The sequence below is a fragment of the Python bivittatus genome, unplaced genomic scaffold (assembly GCF_059951505.1).
Source record: "Python bivittatus isolate LINGU-HERP-01145 unplaced genomic scaffold, Pbiv_v1 ctg000020_np1212, whole genome shotgun sequence".
Classification (NCBI taxonomy): domain Eukaryota; kingdom Metazoa; phylum Chordata; class Lepidosauria; order Squamata; family Pythonidae; genus Python; species Python bivittatus.
Genome location: NW_028277030.1, coordinates 34384519 through 34404220, shown reverse-complemented (window position 1 = coordinate 34404220; position 19702 = coordinate 34384519). Strand labels below are relative to the sequence as shown.

The following is a 19702-nucleotide window of genomic DNA, read 5'->3' as shown; positions in this document are numbered from 1 at the left end:
ACAATATTTTCAAATACACCCAGGAATATGCAAACTCTCATCCATCTAGGTTATAGTAACCGGTATGGTTTTATGTTTCATTGATCCCAGTGATAATCAGAGCTCCCTATCCACTGTCTCACATTAAGAAAAAAATCTAACATTAAGATACATGTTAGGAAGAAACATTCCAGGATAAAGTTCTTTCTGATGTACTAATTTTTATGGGTAAAAATGGGTAAATTTATGGGTAAATTATTAAACAGTTTTTTTTTAATGTGTAAGAATTTATATATTTTATTTCTCTCCCTTCCACCCTCCAAAATTCAAACAATCAGAAGTGGTACAATCCAGTAACACCTAGGGAAACATATTTATACAAAAGCAGAGTATAGCTGGTTTCACATATAACACTAAACCATGTGGCTTGTTTGATTTTGGCTTGGCATATTGTAGGAATCTAACTGTCATGATCTGTAAATCATGGTTGGAGCTTAGCATGATGTTCAAGCCAGCTAAATTTCATATTTTTGAGTAACAGATTATAGATGTCATGACATGTTCTGAAACCAGCTTATCACTGAGGGAATGACTATAATTCCAAAGTCATTGTAATAAAATTGTACTCAACAACAAGCATTTTAGTATTATATATGAATGTATTTACATAAGACCTAAAAGTCCTGAACAGATGAAAAAAGATCTTGATCTGAATGCAAAAATGAAAATGGTAGTAGATAAGCCTCTCTAGGGATGAAATTGAGGAAGCCCTAATTTCAGTGGGGGAGAGGAAAAGATTCTTTAGAATGGATAGATTAATATTTATTTAAGCATTTTAAACAACTTTGGACCACTGAATACAAAAGGCCTAAACCTGCATTATACGATGCACTCAAAACAACAAATTGAAATATGTAAGGAATAAGTTCTGGAGAAATATTGTATAAACATTAACCAAACAGTGTTGTGTCAGTTCATCTGCACGGGATGTTTGCAAAATGTCTGTTTTGTGTTAGGCTTTTCCATGCAAACAGTCCATGGATATGATTTATGATATTATTCCTGTCAGGATTTATGTGTTTATGAACTGGCTTCAGTATACCTAGAGGTGGCAAAGGAGGTCATGGCTTCATTATTTTAACCACAGTGCCAAGTATATAGTAAGTAAAAGTCCTCTAGGTTAAAAAGAAAAAGAGAGGAACCCTTTACACAAGAAAGAGACAAATAGAAAGGAAAATAAAGACACCAAAAGTGAATTAGCTTGTATAGCATAGAATCAAGTCATTCTACACTTTTAGCTTGCAGATGGAGGTTTTATTACTACCTCATATTTTTATGGTGAAAGGAAGTAAAATGCATGGACTTGCACATGTGTTCAGGGATTTGTGAACATGAAGACTTTTTCACCTCTCTCTCTCCCTCTCTCTTTCTATCACAAGACACAGAGCACTGCATTCAATAAAGTAAGGAATTGTTAATTCTAAAGTAGGGGGGACTAGTTCAAACAATCTTCAATATGAAAGTTAGATTTATTTATTTTTTACACCTTCTGGGACATTCATATTACCAAGAGGAAGGCATTTTGCTTCATATTATCATCATCTGCATTTACTCTAACTGATGGTTCTAACATGAAGATAGTAAGGAGAAGAGAAGTTAGGAGTGTTATAAAAGGAGAACTGAATAGATGGAAATGGTAGAATAGACACAATCTCTAAATTGAGATTGATTGACTGATTTACTGGATTTATGGTCAAAGACCAAAATAAAATATAGATACCATATAAACCAATAAATGCCCAGTCACTGATAGTTGGGTGGCATATAAGTTTAATAGTAATAATAAATAAGGAATGAACCCATTAGAGAGATTGGAGGTAGTGGCCTTAAAAATGTTGCCCTTCTAGGCCTGATATAGGTCTCCAAACCATCTAAGCCTAAGAGTAATTGAAACCCATTCTATTCTGATAGCTATCTCAGTTAAGCAGAATTTAGTAACTTCCATAGAACACTTCAGCGGTTCGAGCCCAGCCTTCGCGCAGTAGAGTGAGCTCCTGCTTCCTCCCCAGTTCCTGTCAACCCAGCAGTTGGGAAAAAAAAACAAAACTTACATGAGTAAATAAATGGGTACCCTCACTCTGGTGGGAGGAAAAATGCTGGCGGCGCCTTGCAAAAGGAGTCGGGAGCAGTTGCTGGTAGCGCGGAAGCCACGGTCGCCTGAAAAAGGCGCAAAGCAATGGAAACCCCGCCTCCTGCGCTTGCCAGCTGGGCTCTGCTCTAGGAAGGAGGCACTGGCAAACCACTTCTGAAACACCTTGCCTTGAAAACTGCAAAGGACTTGTCCAAAAGCAGTCACTGCAGAGTCGGTAACGACTGAGTGCAGATAAAAAAAAAAAATAGAAATGTAGACAGAATAACCCGCTAGTTGAAAGCAGACAGCTTCCTTTTCAGATCAACCCATTCATTTAATAAGGAGAGGGGATATGAACTCAAAGCATTGAATGTGGTACAAGGAACACCACCACAAAACATGAAACCGTCTTGATGGCTTAAAATTCTGAAGGTAGATGAAGGTCCTCTGGATATGGATTGTTACTCAACCTCCCTTCCAACACCTTTGAAAGTGAGCCCTTAAACCTCACTAAAGGAAATGTCCTTCAGGACAAGATAGAGAGAATGTTGGTAAAATAGTTAGATATGGCAAAAAAAAAAACCTATGACAGAGCGTAAGAAGCCTTAGCAATGAATATTTTATTGCACGTCGAAGGAGTCTTGGATAAAGAAGGAAATGGAAGGTTAGCTACAGAACTGTAATCAAAATGGCTAGAGGGATGGCTAAATTCTGTGCTTGGCTCGAGATCTTTAGCAACAACTTCATCCAAAGGGCTCTTTATTCTCAACTATTTTGGGCACAATTTTGGGCATGAAACATAGCAGTGTATTGAGAGATCATGTGACAGTGGAAATGAAGAGCTCACAGGTGTGCAGTTTATGGGATTACTGCTATTGTATATCATTGGCGTTCTTTGTAGTGTTATGCATTTGTGAAGTTATTTGCCTGTCTTATAGCTGGTGGTGAAGGAGGGTCATGCTGAATCTGTATAGGTCTGGATTCTGATCTGTTTAATCCTAGCTGAATAGTCTAACCAAAGTTATTTCCTACTTTTGGGAAAAATTAGAAAATATCCCCCAAAGTGGCCTAGCACTTTTCAATGACGTAGTTGCATTCTTCTGACACTCTATTGTATCTATCAGTCCCTCCCCCAGCTATTTGATTATTGCTGGCTAGAAAAATATGCATAAAGTAACTCTGATTCTACTATTGTCTTATAAGCATAAGAATGCAAAAAAGAGGAGTTCAAGGGAAGAGTGTTAAACATAAAATAAATATCTCGTCATTTACAAAAGCCCTATTTGAATGTAATGATCAAGTATGATAAACTAAGAATGTCTCAAAAAATTCCTTTCTTTTCTCTTTGGTTTTGAAACTGAGATGCAATGTTTTAACCACTTTTTACTGAGCAATCACAGTGACTGTGTTCACAGATAATGCTAAACTATAAACAATGGTTTAAAAGGCACAATGGCTTGGTTCACAAAAAACCCCCACAAACTACTGGAGTACCAAACAACCTTTGACAAATCACTGTCTTGTCCCTTGAAAATAAAATTATATGTAAAAATGCTGAAGGTAAACATTTAAGTCATGGATAACTGTCATACATCACTAAGAAATAGTATTATACATGGGGTCCCATTCTTTAAAAAGGGCCCCTTTGTTGTAGTAAAGGTTGGATTAAAAAAGATTAATAATTCACTTTTTAAAAATATTAGACATAACATTATATCTTGAAGGTCAAACCTTAATTTACTACATGATTCATTTCCTTTCAGATTTATGTAAAGCGAAAGAAGATACTGCTAGCTTTCAGGGTTAAAAAGATGTGCATGAGGCCCAAATTACCATGGGAAAATTATGTTTACAAAATTATGTTCTATTTTGTTCTTGTTTTTCTATCATCCTATATATTTATGCAGTTTATGATTATAACCTATGTTTCATGAATAACAGCCAGTAAATAAATGAACTTTGGACTTTAATAGGACAACTAGTAGATGATAGCAACGCGTTAGCATTTTTTGTGTCTCTAAATGGTTGTCTTGTTTGTTTTACTATACTACAAGATATAGAGCTTTTTTTAAAAAAAATCTTTCTTTACTGAATATGTTTATATGCAGATAGTTGACTGTATTTCTTTTGATGGAGTTATTTCACAGAGATGGTTCTTTGGATCCAATCTTAATTGCTGATTTCTTAAAGCTGAAATAAAACATTTTCTTCCAAATGTAGTTTTGACTTTTTTCAGGATTGCTAGACATGCTTACCTCCATGGCTTTTTACTGAACACAAAGTGCTTTTTACTTTCGTTAATCCAACCAGTATAGCCAACGATTCGGGTCACATTTTGTAATAATATGTTTAATCTCATATTATACCTCTTCAATATGAGTAATCTCATACTGGAGGCTCAGCAATATGAACAGAAGAGTCACACTTTTGGAATATTCCAAATTCTTTATTCCTGATTTTTATATTTGATTTGTCTACTCAGGTATTCTCCAAATAAGCATTTTGTTCAGTTAAGTCTTGTATAGCATAATGTGCAACACATTTTACTTCACTTAATTATCTGCTATAATATAATGTTAAATGCTTTCAACAACAGATGTAACACATTCTATTATGCAAAGTTAGGTTATTTGTGGTTGAAACTGTCCTTCTGAGAAGATCTAGAAAACACAAATTGGCTGTGTGTGGGTACGTTTTCCATAATGCACTTGTATAAATGAGATGCTTCATTTCAGCACAGCAATTAGATCAGTATCATTTAAATATATAATTAAAAATACAATAAATAGTGTCAGGATAGTCCAGAATGATACACCGATATATTGAGAATATAGTATTGAATGCTATATTCATGCTGAGTATGTATTGCTTTCTAAACTGTACTCTACCAAAATAATGAAACTAAATTGGTATTTGCTTCAGTATTTTTAAGTGAAACCTTTTTTTTTTTTTTTTTAGGTTGACTGGCATGAATCTGCCTTCACCTGTTATCAGCAGTAAAAACTGGTTACGGCTCCATTTCACTTCTGACAGTAATCACAGGCGGAAAGGATTTAATGCTCAGTTCCAAGGTAAGAATTACATAGGACTCTGTCAGGAGAAGGAATCTATTTTTTCAAACCTGGTAAAATAAATGTTGAGACTGAAATGGTCTCCTTAGATACTATCCATTTGGGAAATAAACAGATTCTTGCAAACATGGACGGGCAGCCAGTCTCACTCAAAAAAAAATGGAAACAAGCTGAGATCTGTTTAACAGCCCCATGATTTCTGCTGTATTTCTTTTAAAAATTAATTCCCATGACATAGCCATATGTCCTTTTCTTGGCCTTTTGGTGTGATCTTTGCAAGCCTCTTGCCAAATGATAGAGGTACAAGGCAGAAGTGGCTAAAAAGGCAAGGCTTCTCAGATTAAATATGATTTGTTTTTCCCCAAACTCCTCATTATCTTGACAGCAGCCTTGTTTCTATGTCCAACTCTGCATAAGAGAGAAGTAGGAATCTGAACTCATTCAATAGTACAATGACTTGGTGCTTCTGATTTCTTTATTTCATTTGTCTCCACTGGAACACAAAATAACCTTCCTAAAAATATAGCTTATTTTGGAAAGAATATTTATGAAGACTGGTATAAAATGACAAATTCCATAGCATTTATCTGAAAGACTTTCAAATGCATATAGACTGTGGCACAACAGGATCAAGCAATGTGTTAAACTGAAAAATGTAGACTCTGTTTTGTTTTTATATTCTAAAATAAATGTGGGGGCCCTAATCAATTTCCATGTTGTTATAGAAGGAATTAGATAATTTCCCCTGATTACTTAGTATTTCAGTCTACCATCCTACAGAAATTTAAAAAAAGAATGTGGAAAAGCTTCTAGCTGACATCAAAGGAACTGGTTTGGAGGAAGGGTTAAGAATTAGGAAGCTGGAATAGAGGTTTAAATGTGGAGGTTGTGGCCTAAATAGGGGGATTTGGGACAACAAATTCTTTGGATAAAAATAATGACTTATGCATGCCACATATTTTACATGATGACTGGGTTAGCATCTTACTAAACCATGGTTTAACCATGATTTACTGAATAGACCACAGTTGGATGGATTCATACACAATAATAAGTCATAAACCATCCTTGGCAAGCCATAAGGTCTGTACCATGGACCAATCTAAAATAAATAAACCACATAGCATGATGCGGAATCCAAACCACAATGCGGTTTTGTCTAAAGCTTGAAAAGAAAAGCCACAGGAATATTATGCTCCTCTTAAGGTAATCCTCACTTACTAAGGAGTCTCTGGCTAACTCCAAAGCATCTCATAGCCAATTGAATATTCATATTTTTGTTTAGTGGTCCTTGGCTTTGTATTATCAGTTTGACTACTCAGAACTTGTCAAGAACTGGGAAGCTGGACAATTGAACTCTGAGGATCAGCAGACTATACAAACAAATAAATGGTTATGGAGGAAAGCTTCCTAAATTCTAGTGGCTTTCCTGAGCTTAATATATTTTTATTCTTTATATCCAAATGATTTATTTCTAATATTCAGGATTTGCCACTCGGAAATGCAATTCATAGGACAAAATACAATCCACATTTCAGAATACTTGATGGATTTTTGTGGACTTCATTAAATTTTTGTTGTACTGAGGAATATGAGCTTCAGTGCTATTACTCTTCATGTATGTCCACAAGGATACTCAAGGAAAAAGGCATTTTTTTTTAATAAACAGAATTTTTATTGATTTTCCTCAGCTAACTGATAAATGCCTTCCTCAGAATCAACTTTGGTGATTAAATTAGAGGGAAAACTAGAGAGAAAACAAACAGAAAACCAATGCTTCTGTAGGTGGTTTCAAAATGTCTCTAATTTCTGCTTAAAGTTTTTTTTTTTAAATTAAAATGTGAAAGTAGCGTTTAGTGTATACTGATTTATAATGGAAGCCGATCAGTAGTTTTAATCAGTGGTGGCATCAAAAGTGAATAACCAAAACCCCTGAGGAGCAGTTGTCAGCAGGTCACAAACCCCACTGGATATGACATGTTATCTAATCCCCTCAGGAAAGGCTGCTTGCCAGCCCTAAAGTTAATGATTAACCTAACCCTCCACTTCATTGCATTGACCTCTGATAATCCTAGGACTTCACTGTATTGAAAAATTTGTTTTTGAATGAAAGCCTAGTTTGAGTGCTTTCGAAATAAATAAAGCCCTAATAGTTCTACTTTTTCAGTTTATTTTTAACCTGCCTTTTTTTCTAAAATCAGCACCTTAAATGCAGGAAAAAAGAACTTTTTAAAGCTACAGTCTGCTTTTCTGAAAGTTAAAAACACATTATCTCTCAAAGTACCACCTTAAATGCAGGAAAAACTTTCAAAGCTTGCTTTTCTTTTTCTGAAAGTTACATACCTAAGCATATTTTAACTAGAAACACACACACACACACACTTCTAAAAAGCAATGAAAAAATGAACATAGTGAGCAAACCCTATTTTGGGCCTTTCTAGAAGATAAAATTTAGTAAACAAACAACCCTTTAAACTCCTGTGTGCAGAAGGTTTAACTATAGGTCTGCAGCTGGGCAGAGATAAACTCTCATGATAACTACAGACATGTGCAAAACCCATCCTGCAAGAGAAGGTTTGTTATGAGTCTGGCCATGTCCCGGACTGGAGTTTCCTGTAGGTGTCAGCAAGATACTCTCCATGAGTGCAGTCATCTTTATAAACCCCCTCAGCTGTAAACTGGGTCCCCAATGTCTCACCCCTAAAGTTCAGAATCAGTTCAATCCCAGCCTAGTAAGAATAATAATGGTGGCTCTGTGTAATGAGAGGGCCTTCCACAAGGACATCCAACAGGTTAAACAGCGATGCTATATGGTGGTTGGTCAGGGCACTTGAACACCATCATCAATAGCTTCATGATCTTGCAACACAAGTCCATCAGTATAATGTCTAAGTACTTACCTCAGCTGCATCCATTTTCAAAAAGTTCTTCTTAGCACTGAAATGGTGTAAGTGGCTGCATTTAAAAACAAAAAACAAAACCAAACCTTCATATTGTAAAAATCACATATGCTCCTGTCTTTGTATTTCATTTTGAAGTCACAAACTAATTGCATAAAACCTAAATTCTTAACACCCTTGTAAAACCAATCAGACCCAGGAAGCTTGATTTGGATAATAACATGCTTCAATTCGATTAAAATGTATCTGCCTGTTTTATAGCCTGAGACCATAAAACAGGGTTAGCAAAAGAAATAAAACAGATTTTGTTTTAAATGTAAATATATTTTATTGCAAAATTCAATGGGAGAATATTAACATCTTCCTGTAGTTGCCTGAACTAACAATTTGACTTCCCATCCCTTTCAGACTAACAAGCAATTCAGCCTCATTACTAAAAGTGGATTAGTGTCCTCCTCAACATATGAAGGTTGTCATTTCAACAAAAATGTCTTGCGTGAGATATAATTTATCCAGCTCTTGATGGAAATATTTATGATGATCTAAAGGGCCTCCGGTTTGGAAAATCTACAGCAAAAGTTTTTAATGAGCTGTTTCAGTGTAACCATCAACTTCTTCTTCATCACATGCATATCCCATCAGACAATGATGGATTTTTATCATACCGGCTCTCAGAATCTGTGTCATGCTAATATTTTGAGCCTTTGCAGTTTCTAAAAATAACACAAAATAAAATAAAATTAGGATTCTGGGTTTAGAACTAACCTGAAGTATTTTTCTTAATCTTCATAATTAATGCTTGCTGTGTTGCAAAACCTACATAATAAGGCAATATAACTCCATGATTGCATGATTCAGGAGCGTGGGGTCATTCCTCCTAGACCTTCAACTTGTAGGCTCAGGAGTCAATTTTGTATCAAACAAACCACCTGCAATGCTGCTTGGAGAAAGGCCTCTAGTTTTCCCCAGGCATGCCAGAAAGTGTAGCCAGGGCCCCTTTTACTAAATAACAGAACTTAACCTTTCTCGATTATGTTCTGAGCATGTCTAGAGCAGTTGCTGTGGACATGTCCAGACATATAATTGACTTCACGCTTTGCATAGGTCTGCAATTGTTGTGATGGTATGTTTATCCTCAGCTGCAGACTTGTAGTTAAGCCTTTGTATATAGGAGTTTAAAATGTTAAACTAGCTAGTTGTTTTCCTATAGAATGGTTCAAAATAGGGTTTGCTTGGTATGTTAATTTTTAATTTGCTTGTTGGAGGTGGTTGTGTGTGTATGTGGGGGGAGGGCAGTTAAATTGGTAAAAATATATGCATGAATTTAACTTTCAGAAAAGCAGGCTATAACTTTACAGATTTTTCTCTCTCTCCCTTCCCCTCCCCCACATTTAAGATACTGGTTTTAAAAACTCAAAAAAAGTAAATTTTAATTAACGCTTCATGTATTTCAAAAGTAGTCAAAATAGAGTTTGTTTCAAAATACTGTTTTTTTTTCAATACAGTCCAGCCCCAGGGTTACCAGATGCAAAGAAGTGGAGGGTTATGTTAATCATTCTTTAGGGCTGGCAAGAAGCCTTTTCTGAGGGGATTAGATAACATATTAGATCCAGAAGGGTTTGTGATCTGGTGACATCTGAACCACATGAGTTTTGATTATTTACTTTGATAACATCACTGATTAAAACTACTGATAAGCCTCATTATTGGATTTTTATCCCATCTTTTTTAATTAATTCTCCCTCCTCCTATTTTCCCCACAACAACAACTCTGTGAGGTGGGTTGGGCTGAGAGAGTGTGACTGACCCAAAGTCACCCAGCCGGACTTCATGCCTGAGGGAGGCCTAGAACTCCCAGTCTCCTGCTTACTAGGCCAGCATCTGCACTACACCAAACTAGCTCTTTTAAAGTCTTATAGATTATAAAATTATACCAAACTGACTCTCTTATAATCGAATATATTATAAATTATATTTATTTACAGATTATAAATTAGTATACTCTATAACTACTTATGCATCACTGTAAAAAAATGACATTTATCTCCCAGTGAACAGACCTAAGGCTGAATCATTAAAATGGATAAGATTAAAATTATGATTGAAGAAAATAGTACATTTCCAATTAATTTTTATGGGTATCTTAATGATTTTTACATATTGAAGTAGCACCTCTGACTGATAGTCCTGTTGATTATCTGTAATAACACAATCACTGTGTATAAACCATTAGTCTGAAGTGTTTAGTGAACTCTATGGAATGTTGGTTCCCTGAAGCCACATGGCTAAAATTACCTGAAAGCACATGGAGGCCTCTTCATAAAACCTGCTCCTGGTAGAGATTTAGATTTTATGGGCCAACAAATATCTAAAATGGAATGAATGTCATCATGTTTATTAGTACTGAAGAACACAGAGGTAGACCAATGAATGTTACAAGTCATCTAACTGGAATAGTTCATCTCCCATATAGGGGACACATTGATAACCTGTTTATCTTGTTTTCTTTCTTTTCATCCCGCATTTCAGACAATAATTGTCTCCTGCAATGGCTCACAGCAACTAAAGTCTTAGAAGATAAAAACAAAAAAGATAAAAATAAGAAGCGGGGGGGGGGGGAAGGGAAGGAAGGAGAGATGTCTTTAAGGCCAGAATCCAAAGGTCATCTATAAACTAGCATTTGGCAGTTCAAGCTTGAATACCATCCCTTAGTGGCATTCTTGTTGGAATAGCAATTGATGTTTCCTGATAGATGAGGCCAGAATGCATTCCCCTCAGCTCTCTAACTTAGAGCAGCTGTCTATAGTGCAACATCTTGGAAGAACTGAGCTGTTTCTTTTCTGGATGACGTTAGGGTTGGTCTTGCTCTTGCCGTGACACTTTTCTTGGGAGGCTGGAAGTCAATGGGGACACAATCATATGTCATAGTCAGAGACCAAAGCAAGGCAAAATATAAATATTGATGCTGTGCAGCACTTTCAGTTCAGACTCAAAAAAGCAAACATGGCATCTGTCTGCCGCACTATAAGACAGCTACTCTTTTTCTTGGTTTTCCATACTTGCTTTAAGAGGTTGCTGAGACATGCTTCCTCATGCTCTGAATTGCTTTTTGGAGATTCAATCTAAGGCTGCCTAGTCCTAGGGAATATTGACTATATTTCAAATGAGTTTAGTGCTTGCCAGTATTCACCAGATTACTGAAATTCATTAAAATATATGCACTGACTGCAATCCTGAGCACAGGTTAATCTTGTTGAGTTCGTTAAATTCAGTGGAACCAAATCAACCTATTTACAGATTTGCAGCTGGAATTGTTTAAAAAAATAACACAAAGCTATGAATGACCTGGATTTGAAATGTTTATGACCATGCAGTCTCTCTTTAGATAAATGGCAATCTTTGTGTTTCTATTTGATGAACTAAGCATCATTATTTCTTTATGAGAAAACAAGCATATCATAGCAAATTGTAGGGCTAATAGTCCTAAGCGAGCCATCTGATCTAAAATGGCCGTGCAGAATTAATTTAGTTTCAGATGTTTGAAAGATTGATTAAAAGAGATTAAGCTACCGTTCTGGCTGTGCTTTTGTAGGCTCCACTTACCAGTGAAGGTTGTAATCTTGAGAATTTATCTTTTATTCATTATTGCTTCTCCTATGCAATAGCCCTGATGCTAATCGAAAGTGAAATGATACCTATTGTTGGTTGCTCTCAAGACACAAATTTCAGCTTTGGTTTGAAACAGGTTGTTCAAGATAAAACTGATTTGTCTGGGGTCATTTTTGACTGTTCTCTCTTATTTTTTATAATAATTTTTATTAAAGATTACAATAAAAAACATAAAAACTAATATAAACTACAAAAAAAAAAGAATAAAAAGGAAAAAGAAAAAGTATAGAAAAGAAAAAAGAGGAAAAAGAAAAAGAAAAAAAGAAAGTATATAAAGAAGTAACTTTCCCCTTCATCACAGCAAATATAAACGATTTTAGAAATTTATCACCATTTCTTAAAATACAACAAATAATCTTTTCATCCCATATCTCATCTCTTGACTATAAGCAAAATCCAAAAGCCTCATCATTCTTTCCTTATCAGCAAAAGTCCATTAAGGGTTACCAGAAATAACTACATATCTATTTTAACCTTGATCAAATAAGCCAACGGTGTATTCCTTTCCTGTACTTTTGACAATCTTGGCTTTTAATCTCTTCAAATAATGTCCTAGAGCTTGATTCCTTTCCTTTCCTTTCCTTTCCTTTCCTTTCCTTTCCTTTCCTTTCCTTTCCTTTCCTTTCCTTTCCTTTCATTTCCTTTCCTTTCCTTGGTCCCTTCTCAGAGATTCCTTCAAAACTTTAATAGAACTCTTTTGTACATCCAGTAAGAAAAGGTTATCTAAATCACTCTTCCAGTTTGATACTTGTATGTCCCCTTTAAGTAGTAAGACATCAGCTGGTTTCATTTGTATATCTAGTATATCATCATGTTCCACATAGTTCTTGTAACTTATATTTAAATCCACATTGAAATCAATTTCAGTCTTATCCAGTATAACTTCTTCTTCTGTGACATCATTGGTACACCATTTATCTATGTTGTTAGACATTCTTAAAAGTAATTTCTGAATCCATTGTTCAAGAATATCCTTCAAAACATCCACTGTGAAAGTATATTGCTCCATTCTTAACAAGTTAAATTTAAGTATTCTTCTCCTTTAATTGTAATCTTTATTTTCTTCTAGTTCCCTCTAGTGTCCAACCTTCAATGTCTCATCCTATCATGTTTTTTTCAAAGAACCCAAATAAGCACAATTTCCCACTGGAGGGATTTTTATAATTAATTTTAATGTTTTTATTCCAAATCCATCTGGACCCTTAGTCCATTTTTAACTTTCCAAAATCAACAGTCTAAACACCCTTTTGCTCTTTATTCCAAAAAATAATATTTTTCTAAGTTGTTAACATCATATTGAAAACTTCTTGCATTAAGGAGAAGGAGATTCACACAGTGAATGCAGGGTCTTAAGGGTCTTAATGTTTCCAAAGCTGTAAAAAATAATTCCAATGGTGATTAAGAAATGAGACTTGGTTGAACTTTTTATCCATAAAAGGCTGTATTACAACTGTGAGCTTGGATAGTATCCCTCGACTCCTAGCTGCTCGACTCATAAGCCAACTGCAAAACCGCAGTTCATGTGGTCTACTCATGAGATGCTGTCCAGAATGCATGTGGGCAATCTCACAATCTGTCCTTTCTCGGGAGATATTTTGCTGGCTAGGATCCAGCATCCAGCCACCAATCACTGCTGTAAACCCTTTGGCAGAGACACCATGGCACTCCAGAAGTTCCTAGACTGTTCTCTCTTAGATATCATCCCTCTCCACACTGATAACTGACAAATCTTATATAAAAAGCCCTGCTGAGGAGCCGTCTCAGCCTCCCCCACTCAGTATGGCAGAAGGAGCATGTTGTGGACCCCACCAGTCAAGGAACTTTGGCTGGTGGGGTCTAGGAAGAGGGCCTTTTCTGCTGGGGCCCCTGCTCTTTGGAACACCTTACCACCCCCACTCTCATGGCCTTCCGGAAAAGTGTGAAAACATGGCTATGCCAGATGGCCTGGGGGCCTGATGCGGGCTCGCATTGTTGGAATTGGCTGGTGGGATAATCGATACTGCTCCCCCCATCAAATTCTATACAGTCTTTTTATATAGAATCATTTTTAGCTAATTTTAATATGGATATTTATGTTTTTACTGTTTTAGATTTTATTGTAAACCGTCCAGAGTCACTCTTTGGGGAAGAGGCATATAAATTTAATAAATAAATAATAAAATTTCAGTTTTTCATACTTTTCTAAACCAGAAATATATCCCTGTCCCCTTATTGACTGAATTCTGAATGCAAATTTCTGTCATTTATGCAAAAGTGGTTTGACTTTATAACCATACTTAACTTTTTTTTTTTCACTTGTGCATCAAGCAGGTTCTATGAAAACATATTAATGGGAATAATCCTAAATGAGAATACTCACCCACATACCTTGATTGAAGAATACTGTCTACTAAATATTTAGTATAGTTAGGATTTAGGATTACCTGCCTTGAAGATTAGGAATCTCTGACATCAGAGGCCTTGAAGATCTGTCTACACAATAAAAGGAAGAAAAAAAAGTCTTGCTAAATTATTTTCCCTTCAGTTTTTTTTCTTTTAATTTACATATTCAATTGCATTGAAGTCAAGAGGAAGGAATTCATTTGCACCAATTTCAAGGCTGGAGTATATAAGAAGTAATTAAGAAATGTCCTTTGGGCCTGTAGGTACCAGCAGGAGGGGGTACATGCAAATAATGAGGCATATGTTTTAATGTTAATCACATGACTTATGGACTTGCATCCAAGTCAGGATGCAAATATGAAAGATTGGCATTTGTATTGTGAGTTGTGACATACTGTACATTTTGTCATTTTTGTCTTTGTGGTTTATACTGAAGCAACTCAATGACTCCTGATTTCCATCTCACCAAATCTTGGTTTTTCTTTCTCCCCCCCCCCCCCCCCAGCCCCTTGACATTGGAGCTCTGACAGTAGAGAGGTAAGGGTTACCATAATTATCATGTGGGAGGAGGAATCTCTGGCCAAAAATTTCTTCCTGAGATCAGACCTGTCTCTGCCTTTGTTTGGAAAGAACTCATCTATGTTCCCTGGGACAGCTCCTCAGTAACTGTAATTTAAGATAATTTCAACATTAAAATAAGATATTTCAACAATCCAGAGAACTAAAAATCCACAATTAATCACCTTCCCAAAAGGATATTTTTATGCAGTACCCAAAGGGAGGTGAAAAAGGAAAGAGCAGCTACATTACAGAGAAATAAATCTAGAGGTTCAGGATAATCATACTAAGAGTCTTGCTCTTTCTGAATATTCTCATTTATCCAATGAAGGCATCATATGGCATAATTTGGTGACTACAGCTGAGTATAGGTGCTTATATGTCTGACATGGAGACCCAAAAATGAGAAGACTAAGGATAATTCAGTATTTACCTCCAAAGGAAAATTTGGATCAATCCATTCGGATTCCCCCCAGTTCCCACAGATGGCTACATGTGGCTGATCTTGTTGGGCTGAAAAGTTAAGTAGAGTCAGGTCTGGTTAATACTTGGATGGAGACCTTCCCAAAATACAAGGGCTAGGAGCTAGATAGGGAAGTTGAAAAAACATGTAAAAATTCTTCCCCCATACCCATCAGAGGGGTGGAACAAATAATATCAATAAACCTAGAGCAGAGCAAGGGAAAAACACATTCTGAAGCTAGGAAATATAAGTGGGACAGCGACCTCTCTTTCTCTGTGTGACATATTTTCTGAAGACTTGTCAAAACTATGATTCCTTTGCATCAGAAAAAGTGGATGGTGGGCAATAAGAAGAATGAAATGCTATAATAATAAAGATCCCTGATTCCAGAGAAGATAGAGGTCAATATGTAGAAAGGATTTGTACATGAAAAATGTATGAGATAAAAATTACAGAAATGGGTGGATGTGCACGCACACACCCATACCATAACAATATAATACTTGATAAGCAACTGTATGTATAGCCTAGTAGTGTTCTATATATGATACCTAGAACACTCTGTGGTATATATGTTACAAACTAGTATTGATCTTCTCAAGACATGTGGAAATCTATATGCAATCTAAAGGGATTGTAGATTTTAGATTATGTGAAACATAACCTTTAAAAAAAGCCATTAATGTAGTCCAATGGCTACAGTGTTATTGATTTAAGTTAAAGGAAAGTATTATTACCCTTGTTTGATTTTGATTATGTGCCATCAAGGCAGCTTAGTGGTCAATGACCCCATATATAGACCTTCTCCAGGGTGAACTGTTAACTTTAAGACATCTTTAAAAACATTGTTAAATATAATTTTTAAAGATTTTAAAATATTACAATTATTATAATTAATATTTCATTACAATTAATATTGTATTGATATTGTTCTACTTGCACTCCCTGGGTTAACAACATCCAACTTAAGGACAACCCTTAGATACGAATTGGCTGCCTATTGCTAAAAATGGCAGGCGGCATTCTCCTTCCTCAAGTCGACAAACTGCTGAAGTCATGCAATGCTTTCAAGAACCACTGAAGCTGCACATTTTTAATATACAGCCTGTTTTCAGCGATTCCTGAAAGCATTGCATGGCTTCAGCAGTTCATTGGCTCAAGGAAGGACAATGCTGTCTGCCATTTTTAGTAATAGGCAGTCTTGTAAGTACGAGTTCTGACTTACATACAAATTTGAGTTAAAGACAGAGTTAGGACCAGAACTCGTTCTTAAACCGGGGACTACCTGTATATTAAAGAGTACTTTAAAAAAGGAACCTAACCTACAGTATAAAAAGCTGTATGGTATGAGGAAGAAAAAAGAAACCTTCTAGTAAATGAAGTGAAAAAACAAGGGAAAAAAGACAAAATAGTAAACAAAACAACATTAAAACAAGAAGAAAACAAAACAGCTAAACAAAATTAAAAACTTTAGAAAAACCCAAATCCACACCTAAACTATATATAATTCTGAAGAAGTATTTAAAAAGCCATTAAAAAAAAAAGATCAGGCTGTTGAAATTATATGTTATTATTCAATTTCAGTATTATGACTTAATTTTTAAACAATAAATTAAAAATACATTATAGAAATATATAAATTCCAGTACTATATAGAATCAAACTGCCCAGCCTCTCCTTTGTTACTAAGTTAATTCAAAGGCTGAGTTGAAGAATATTATTAAAAAAAAAGGTTTTGTGTCTGGGATACAAGCATTCTTCCATGAGTACATAATCATCTTTTGTGCTATAGTCCAGGCTTGACATATCCAAAGTTTTTCGTAGACTGATTCTAGATTTTGGGATATATTTTATCCTTAACTGCCTTCCAAGAATGTGGTTCCTTTTTAGTAATAATATCTAATGTACAAGGAGTTAGATGTGGTTGCCCATAAAATATGTACCAAAGTATACAGGTAGTCCTCATTAGTGACCATAGTTGGGACTGGTAACTTGGTCATTAGGTGAAGCGGTCGCAAAGTGAAACTGCAACTCTGCTTATGTTCCTACTTCAGCTTTCCTTTGCTTTATAGACCTGCAAAGGTTGTAAATGCAAGGATTGGTCATAAAGTTACTTTTTCATCACCGTTGCAACTGCAAATGGTCAAAGGACTACTGTCCTAAATGAGGATTACCTGTATACCTTAAATGTATTACATCTCCAGCATAGATTGGATGAAAACTGATCTTTTTGAAACATTTTTGACTGGACTGATAAATCTAAAGGATTTTTTTTGCCCTGAAACATATTTAGTATTCCTTAAAGCCTGAAGCCATTGATTAGACAATATAAGATATCAATGTTTAAAATATTTAAGTAGAGCCAATACAAGCATTGCTTTCATAATACATATGAATCTTGATGCAAAACTCATTTTCACAGCATTAAGTAAGGGTATCCTAAGGTACCTCTTAATATTCTTTGGGTAATACATTTTGAAAAGTTCTTATCCACTAAACTGGATATTTTAGGTTTTGTATAATCACCTGACACTATTACACACTTGAAAATGGTATTCATTTCTCTACAACTATCAGAATCTTTTTGACAATTGACATAATATTTGACTTTCCCCAATTTATCATATAAACAGAATATTTACCAGATAATTGTACCAGTTTTACAAATTTAGGTAAAGATTGTTGATAATCATTGAAAAAAACAAAACAAAAATATGATCTGCATACCTTCAAATTCAACTAAACAAATTATTTTAACTTCCTGATTTTGTCTTATTAAGCATTCCAAAATTAGAGGAGATGAATGACATTCTTGACATATTCCACACTGTTTTCATTACTGGTGAAATAATTTAATTGGTAATTACATAAACCGAAATAAAATAATAAATCATAATCAAAATAATACATTCTACAGGAAAACTAAATTCCACAACACTTGAACCAAAAATGATTTGAACCATATCAAAACCTTTTTGTACATCCAATGAAGCTAACACCATGATATATATGTATCAATCAGCAGTCTTATATTAAGCCTGACACCATTTCAGGAAACCTGAATGTTCAGAATTATTTATTGTAGGTAATACCTTCCATAAAACTTTCGGCCAATGTAGCTGTTAAAATCTTAGAATCAACATTTAATATAAATATTGAGTAGGAATTTCTGTTTTTTTTAAAGAATCTTGTTATTTTATTTTAGTAGATATTTCAAAATGATCAAGAAGAAAAATGGAAAGTAGGACAAAAAATACTGAAAAGAGATTTAAAGGTATATTAAGACTCAATAAGAATTTCAGAGTAACACTAGATTAGTACTGCATATTAAACTATCTGGTATCAATTGAGAACTTCATAACATTATTAAAATCAAGTCAATAAACAATAATTACAATGGCAGGCATAATATGAATGTCAAAATGAATCAAATCAAATGAACCCTTGTTACAGTCATAACCAGCATAAAGTCAAAATGAAGAATGATAAAGATTTCTACCCCCCTCCTGAATTCTATCTTTATTTAGCAAATCAAACAAAAGCTTTGATGCTAAAGACTTACATTAAGAGAAATGCAAACTTCAGATGTGCTATAAGCCGATATATAGAATTATAATCCATAATGGTTTCCACTAAATTCTGTATCTGATTTCTTTTTCAGATATGAAGCTGTTTTTGACATTGATGCATATTCCCACAAGTTATATGTAGTTCCGATGAAAAGCACAAAATATTCTGGTAGCTGTTACCATATACAGTGCTGCATTTATTTATTTGTTTGTTTGTTTTTTTGATTGATTGATTAAATTTATATGCCGCCCATCTCCCCCAGAGGGTAGCTCTGGGAAGCTTACAATTAAAAATCAAGCCAATAAAAACAATAAAAATATAAATACCGCCCAATTAAAACACAAATAACAAATCTATAAAAGCAATATATCCCTCAGTGTATTTTGTGGAAAAATAATGTTTGGTAATGTTTAAGAGAAATACAGCTGGTTGGAAAGGATATTCAACCCTTAAAATGTATTTCATTTTTTAATAAATCGTCTTCCAGATTTATTGGGCTTTACATTATTGTCACCAAGTATGAAAAAATACTCTGGCCTAATTACTGAATTTTTAACAATTTTTAGAAATGAGTTATTTATTTTAGCAGTTAATACTGAAATAAAATATAACCAAGATAATATATTGTACTAGGTTTTTTTTCTAAAATTCATGGTAAATGTGATATTTAAAGCATCATCATCATCTTCCCAACTCCCAGCAACTCTGGGCAGAAATATTTTGTCCCATGTCCCATTGTTCTATTTAAATTCTGCACCCATTTAATCATAAAATCTAAGTTGTTCTGTTTCTAAATCATATTTCTCCAGCAACTTGTAAATGTAAATGCCTTGACCAATGTTCTGACTTTTGAATTATAAGTTTTCCACACTCAGTCAAGACTTCAGGTATGCTACTTTGTTTCTGTAACTCTTTAGAACTATATCACCTATTTGGAGTTACTGAAATCAGTGAAGTAATTCTGACCATTCCAAAGAAA

The 19702-nt window shown here is 34.8% G+C and overlaps 1 protein-coding gene across 1 annotated transcript in view; it reads left to right on the top strand.

The window, feature by feature from the left end:
- Positions 1–19702, top strand: part of CSMD1 (CUB and Sushi multiple domains 1) — a 1157732-nt gene that overhangs the window by 723983 nt on the left and 414047 nt on the right. Inside the window, exon 6 of the mRNA XM_088136832.1 lies at positions 5069–5181. Coding sequence (XP_087992958.1) covers positions 5069–5181 — 113 coding nt within the window. The remainder of the gene's footprint in view (positions 1–5068; positions 5182–19702) is intronic.